This window comes from Nicotiana sylvestris, chromosome 10, assembly GCF_000393655.2.
Source record: "Nicotiana sylvestris chromosome 10, ASM39365v2, whole genome shotgun sequence".
Classification (NCBI taxonomy): Eukaryota; Viridiplantae; Streptophyta; class Magnoliopsida; order Solanales; family Solanaceae; genus Nicotiana; species Nicotiana sylvestris.
In genome coordinates, this window is record NC_091066.1 from 28,157,336 (window position 1) to 28,164,862 (window position 7,527).

At 36.5% G+C, this 7,527-nt stretch overlaps 1 protein-coding gene across 4 annotated transcripts; it reads right to left on the minus strand.

Moving 5' to 3' along the window:
* Window positions 1-2,087: 2,087 nt before the first annotated feature.
* Window positions 2,088-7,121, minus strand: LOC104233015 (sulfite exporter TauE/SafE family protein 3-like). 4 transcript variants are annotated; one of them, XM_009786318.2, is made up of 13 exons: window positions 6,951-7,121; window positions 5,948-6,226; window positions 5,514-5,673; window positions 4,890-5,090; window positions 4,752-4,816; window positions 4,633-4,660; window positions 4,450-4,541; window positions 4,091-4,177; window positions 3,925-3,975; window positions 3,024-3,245; window positions 2,802-2,895; window positions 2,527-2,667; window positions 2,088-2,403 (listed from the first exon to the last, which is right to left on the minus strand). In XM_009786318.2, the coding sequence occupies exons 2-13, from the start codon at window positions 6,170-6,172 to the stop codon at window positions 2,318-2,320; spliced, it is 1,452 nt and encodes a 483-aa protein (XP_009784620.1). In that variant the 5' UTR covers window positions 6,173-6,226; window positions 6,951-7,121; the 3' UTR covers window positions 2,088-2,317. The 4 variants fall into 4 exon arrangements, with proteins under 4 accessions (XP_009784620.1, XP_009784621.1, XP_009784622.1 ...); XM_009786319.2 differs by lacking the exon at window positions 6,951-7,121 and adding an exon at window positions 6,844-6,933; XM_009786320.2 differs by lacking the exon at window positions 6,951-7,121 and adding an exon at window positions 6,481-6,570.
* Window positions 7,122-7,527: the final 406 nt, after the last annotated feature.

Below are 7,527 nucleotides of genomic sequence, written 5' to 3' on the forward strand. Positions count from 1 at the left end.
TAAATCAATTTTACAAAATATACAAACAGAATACCTAGTTTGGCGAAAAAAGGACCTAAATTTGCCTCTTTATGAATGGGGTCGATTTGAGAGCTTAAGAAAGATGGAATGATGGCAATATTTGAAACAATCCGAATTGACTAATCTGGATTCACTTTTAGGTAAATCTCACTAAGAAGGTAACGAGCTTCTTATTAAGAGATCAATTCCAACTAGATACCTCGGATACTTAATGGTAGAGGAATTCCAACCATCCCGCTATACATCTTGAACATTGGTGGTAATAAACATTTATTATACCATCATTAATAAAACACTTATATTTGTATTCAATATATGTGATCAACTAGTTGTTGATCATGGCATGCATTTACTCCTCGCACATGCTCGAAATATTAACTATGTAAACATCATTTTTTCTAAAAGTTTGTATTATTTTACACATATTAGATACTAATTAAAAGTGGGGTGATGCATGATGAGAATTGTCTCATTTTCTTATGTGGTTGTTATATTTCTTGACGAATTTGCATACAAGTTAAATTCTCAAGAATGGAAGACATTCTAGGGAACCTTTTATCTTCATTTTAAGGAAATTAATTTAAATAAAATAAAAAGGACAAAACATCCCGCATTCACGCAGGGTTCGGGGAAGGGCCACACCCCACAGGGTGTGATGTAGGCAGCCTATCCTAATGAAGCATTAATGACTGATTCCAAGGCTCGAACCCATAACCTACAGGTCACAATGGAGACAACTTTACTGCTGTTCCAAGGCTCCCTTTCTCAAAGAAATTAATTTAAATCAAACATGTATTAGTTTGTAGGTAAGATATTGAAGGTTCATAATGGCGAAGATAGAATTTTCACCGAGAGAATTCAACATCTAATATATACATGAAAAAATTTGATATACACAATGTAATTTTTCAGCGAATGAACCCCCTTCCGCTCCTCTAGCTCAAATGAATGAATCTTTGTACACGGGCAATTTCAGAATAATAGTCATGATATAAAAATTTGATTTCCTCCCACTTTTGCATACACTGATTTGATTGTCTGTATTGTTCTTCATACAGCGAAACCAGGATTTGTAGTTAAGGTTTTGTCAAAGTAGTTGAGTTCAGAGGCGGAGCTGGGATTTGAACCTTATGGGTTCGGGATTATAATCCTTTCAAGTTACTAGGTTCTAAATTAATAATTTGTACAAATTCATTGGATTTTTAATATAAATACAGAGTTTGAACAAAAGATACTGGGTTCAGCTGAACCCGCGAATAATACTGTAGCTCCGCCCCTGGTTGAGTTCGGCCAAACCCGCAAGAGGCATACTAGCTCCGCCGCTGCATACACACCATGGTGCACAAACTACCAGCAAGCAAGTGGAAAGATTGGCCAAGAGGAAACAATTGCACCATTTTTCTTGTCAACCTTACAATGTCTGAATATAGAATTCCTCACTTATAATGAGGGCCAAGAGGGTATTTCATGTTTTATACAAATGTATGTGGTCCATAAACAATGAGCAGGTTGATGACTATCCCACACAACTAGATGGTTTTTGTTATTCTTGCTTTCTTTTGATAGCTTCCCTAATTCACAAATTTCCTTGTGCACTGCAGATAAACTTTCCAAAAATAACTAGGGCAAAAGAGTTGAGAATGTGAAATCAGAGACGAACCATAGGAAAGTTTACGAGTGGCACGACAAGCTAGTTTGCTTGAAGAACTCAAACAGTAGAATTATACTGCATATATAGTCAGAGATGATACAGTTCACCGGTTACAAATGTATGGATTTTATGATCAGATAATTTAGAGAGTTCCTTAAAGGCTTAGTTACCCAACTTGAAGTACTAAGCATACAGGCAAATATGCTTTTTTGATGTGAAAAATCATATAACTCCAAGATCTGAAACCTAATATGAAAGGTTACAGGGGAGGGTGAGAAACTAGGACTCAATTGTCATCTCAAGAATATCTCATTGATTGGTGTTTACACAAAAATTAATACGAGAATACAACATCAGTTGACCACTGTTAAGTGATAATTGTGTATCTAAAAGACAAATGGCTTGCATCTATTAATTTGGAATAACACTAAGTGTGGATAAATTATATTTTTTAATCATATGTCAGTACCTGTTTCGAGGTGACCATGTTGCCATCCTTTGACAAGTGCCAAGGTAAAACAACTTTGAAACCATACTTCTGTTGACTACCAAAGATTTTATCATCCAAATGTAACATATGTGAATCACCTAAGTCAAAATCTGTTACAAGAAAACCAGAAAGAGACTGGTAATACAAAAGCTAACTTAAGGACTATATGCACAGATGTTATCAAACCCCATATACTGCCCTTCCTTGATCCTCCTAATCGTGTCTGCAATACCAAAGCCACCTGCACCCGAATACGTATAGACAATAGAGATAAATAAAACCAGAAATTTAGGGAATGAGTCGTATAGCGACAGTTTCAAATGGCTCAAAATATGTAAAGGAAATGAATAGAGAAGGTACTTGCCTAATGTGAGTGCGCTGACAAAGATAGTGAAGGCCAAAACAAAGATAATCACAGATGCTCTACCAACTATACTTATTATTTTTCGTACAACATGCTGTCCAACCAAGGCAGCAACCGTGGCCACAGCAACAAAATACAGAGCTGCAAGATAGAGATAGAATAGAGCATCTAAGAAAATGGAAAATGAAAAAAAAAAAAAAACAATAGGCTCCAAGTTTGTGATTGGTCAAGTGGAAACGACAAATACCAATGAAAGACTTCCGAGTTTTCCTTACCATATGGTACTGGAAAGCGCCTTAGCAGGTAATATTGAATGGCGGACATGGAGGAGGAGAATATCATCACAAAGGTAGCAGTGGCACTAGATACCTGTATTCACAAATTTCTATATGGTTTAGTTTGTCAATAACTTCCAAAAGCTCTTAAAAAAACTGAAATGGAAAATTGGAAAGTAATGGACTAAACAAGAGGTATCATAAGGAGAAATGAAGATGCACCTGGGGAGGAATCCCTAGCTCTAGAAACAACGGGCCCAAAATGAATCCTCCGCCAAGACCTAGCAGCCCACCAACTATACCAGCCAAAATGCCACAACAACAGTAAAGTATCAGCTGATGCACTTTCCAGGTTATTACTGCTTCACCACTTGACATGACCACCCTCGTTCCCTTATACAAGCAAACTGCTTCATATGCAGAAGCTCCGACAGCAACAGGAACCTGAAAATTAGCAAAATATCCTCAAATAGGAGAGAAGCTAATACCTCCCTCATCGACCCAAAGCAGCAGCCCAATTTTGTGTAGTAATCATAACAAGGGCCTCATAACAATGATGTTCTAATTAAATTGTTTAACCACCAGATATTATCCTAATCACGAATTTGGTACCTCTAAACAGTAAATGCTGTTTCTACCGGCTTTCCTCATGAATTTTCACTGTAAACTATCTTTTGAATAGGCAAAAGGAATATACACATCTATAGTACAACAACATACCCAGTATTATCCCACACCGTGGGGTCTGGAGAGAGTAGTGTGTACGCAGACCTTACCCCTGCCTTGTCTATAATCTTATTCAATATATTTAGCTACAGAGATAATTTAGTGTTAGATAAATCCAGATGCATAGTGCTAAGCTTACATGGTTTGCTAAGCTAAATGAATCAATTTGATAGAGTGGAATATTTTGTAGCTGTTGGTTGGTAAGCTTGACATCAAATTATTTCTATCGTATGAGCAACTTGTTTTACTCCTTTTCTTTTGGTCTTTAGAATAACTGAAAAGTTAACTGTTTCCAGCTTCGAAATAGTCCAAGTAAATTCCGTATCTACGATATGAACGTGAATAACAATTGGAGTAAACACAAAGATAATTCTTTTACATCTAAAGCAAAAAGTACCTGTAAGAGGTTTAGTATCCAATATGTTGTTGAACAAGTTGGTGTATAATTCTGCACCGAAAAAATGATAGCTTCTAATCAGAATGTAATAGTGCAGGAACATTCAGAAGGCAGTCCTGAAAATGTGAAGGCATTACAAACAGGCAAGCAATTTAAAGCAAACAACCTTGAAGAGATGCAGAAGCAGGAGAATGACCCACACGGCAAGAATTACGGCAAAATCCTTCCAATACACATTCTCAACAATAGAGACCTGTAGAAGCTCAGGAAGTCAGTATTCGAGTATAGCGTTCCTAAAAACTATTTTGATTTAGGTTTCCCATTTTGGCTACCATGAAGATTAAAATCATCATTATGTTATTCTAGAAACTAGAGGCATTTGTAATATAATGAATAAAATATGTGGGAAAACATAGGATAAAATGTTAAAGAAAAGTCACATCAAGCTCAAAATAACATGAGCTAATGTTTATGAAATTTTGGACATATGGTAAGGCGAATAGGGCCGCCGGGGTCATAAATCACCTCCGGTGTTTTATATCCGTCATTTCTAACTCTGACACCATTAGTTGGACCTCCAGGTAGAAGTTTGTATGTAGCATCTCCGGCACCAGCATCTGTTGCAGTTTCACAATACTACATATTACTAACTGGTCAAATATCTGTCTTGATATTTATATGATAAGAGTAGCGAATTGAGCAACTCACTGCTAGATGCCAAGCGTCTGGAGACCTCCTGGACGTAAAAGAAACACGAGTGAACAACTTATAAGAAAAAATACAATTCCTATTGTACATTAATCAGAAAGAAGGTCCAAGAGACGAACCTTTTTAATTATGGTTTCTTTTTTCCATGTCTCAACACCCTTGAAGAATGACTTGGTTGATGTAGCTGCAAGTCCCTTAACCAATCAGAATAACTATTATCGACAATACGGGTAGAATCACAGCTGAATCATCATTACCTATGAAAAGAATGATCAACAAGACTGTAACCATCCAGTCAGCAAAAAGTGTGTTGAGAACAACTCCAATACTGATCCCTAGCAACAGCATTGGTTGTAAAAGAAGAGCTAGATCATAATCAATGATGGGCAGGTCAAGTGTTGGATGCCTTAGCTTGAGGTTGTAGTACACAGTTGCCCCTGCTGCACCAGTTATCATACCTGGCAAGAAACACGGAACGCTCAATGATAGCGTGGAGCATGGACCAAAGGATAAAGGGCAGCCCGGTGCACTAAGCTCCCACTATGCGCAGGGTTCCGGGAAGGGCCAAACCACAAGGGTCCATCATGGACCAAAGGATGATGGTGAATTTTCTTCAGCATCACATAAATTGTAAGGATTCTTTCCCACTTTTTCCTATTTTGAATCCCTGCTACAGGGCCACAACTAAACCTTGTGCTAGCTTGAGAGAAACAAGAAGTATTAGCAAAGGTTGATACCAAAATCATCTAACACGCACTTGGGAGTTATATTGTTCAAGAAGCCCCTCAAATTTAAAAAAATCAAATTTCATTCACTAATCAGTATAGAAACAAGAGAAACAATGATAGCATGGTTATTAACCGGTACAGTTAGATTCTTACATTTTGATATTGCAGTTGATGTTTTCGGATCAAACCCAATGATCAAAGTAAGCATAGGAACAAAGATACCACCACCGCCAACACCTCCTACACTCCCAAAAGCAGCAGCAAAGAATCCGATAACTGAACCAACAATTACTCTCCACCCAAATTCCAATTCCTGAAATACATCTCACACTTCAGCAATAACATCTACTACAAGGCATCAACATGTTTCCAAAAAACTCAAACAACGCCCTTTTCCCTAAGATATAGAGACGGTTTCGCCTTCAAGCTATATATCCTTTCCGAAAAATTTAGCCTCAACTTTATTATCCTTTAATTGCATTAACATGCTATGCCGCTGAAAATAGAAAACTTTTAAACTTTGAAATTGTTTACAGTGTTGAGGAAAGAAGAGGGAGGAAAGTACTCTGATATGGAAGTGAACTTACGGGCCAAAAATGATGGTAATGCATTTTACCCTTTTGTAGCATAAGATTGAATAGCTTAACAAAGTAGCCTGATTCAAAGTCATCAGCTGTTCCATTTTTATCTAGAGAGCCTCTAATCCCAATTTGCTCAGCAGACGCGAAAAGGGCAAAAGCTAGAACAAGAAAACCAATCACCCCAACTCCATATCTTGTCAAAGCCTTCAACTTTAATCCAATTTCAGCCATCAATTGGTAAATCCCCTCTCTATTTTTGTTCCAAATAACCAGCAGAGCACCCTTCTGAGGTAATCAAGATTAGAACATTCACAAGTCAGAAACCTCTAAAAAGAAGTTCAAACTAGAATCAAGACATCAAGATAATTACACTCACCCCACTTAAATATGTAAAGACAACAACTTTATGAACTATATATAATAAAAGAAGAAGCAGCTTCAGAAATCAAGTCTTCCAATCTGATAAAGACTACATTGACCAAGTAAGAAACATCTAGAAGTGCACATTTGAAGCAAGAAATCAAGATCATTACACTTACCCCCAACTAAGTTGTACAACAACAACAACGACCCAATCAAAACCCAACAGTGGGGTATGGGGAGTAGTGTGTACCAAGAGGTAGGTTGTTTTCGAAAGATGTCGGCTGAGGAGGAAAAGATACTCTATCCCAACAAAGTAGTAAAAGCATCTAATTTTTTTGAACTATATATTTTTAAAAAAATGAAGAAGCAGCTTCAGAAATCAAGTCTTCCAATCTGATAGAAGTATATTGACTAAGTAATAAACATCTAGAAAGGGCACACTTGAAGCAAGAAATCAAGATCTTTGAGCTTACCCAAATAAATATGTAAAGACATCAACTCAATGGACTATATATTAGACAAGAGAAGAAGCAACTTACAAATTCAATTTCTTCCAATATTATGCAAGATTATATTATTTGACAAAGTCAGAAACCTATAAAACAAGTTAAAACTTGAAGCAAGAAATCAAGATTATTACACTTACCCCACTTAAATATGTAAAGGCAACAACTTTTGGACCTTAAATATTTTGAAAATGAAGCTGCAACTTTACAGCAGTATTAATTAAAAGCTGAGGCTGAAAAGACTGCAGACAATGTTAAGAGTAGGCTTTAAATTTTGGGTATGTTTAAAAAAGCTCCTTCTGTAGCTCTTTAATGGCTTTCTTTGGCTCTGACCTTTATTTATATATAAAAAGTCTGCTACATGCTGTAGTTTTTAATTTGTTAAAAACTTAGTGGTACAGTCAATTAATGTTAAATTAAATGTTCAAACAGTGGAGATGTTGAACTTTTTACTTTTCCCCTAACCTCACAGGTTCACACCCCACCCCCGCCGCACCTATCTCTCTTAAAGAGTCTGAACATCAGATTATTTTTAAAGTAAATGCGCCAAACGTGCTAAAAAAATAAACAGTACACAACAGTACACTCCATGTTCCATCTTCATTTCAGCTAAGTGTGAATCTGTTTTAGCCTCTACTCGGTATTCCTTCCTTTACATAATAAATGGTTTTTGGTTATTCATTAAATTACTCTTAATTAAAATTTGCATTACCTTGA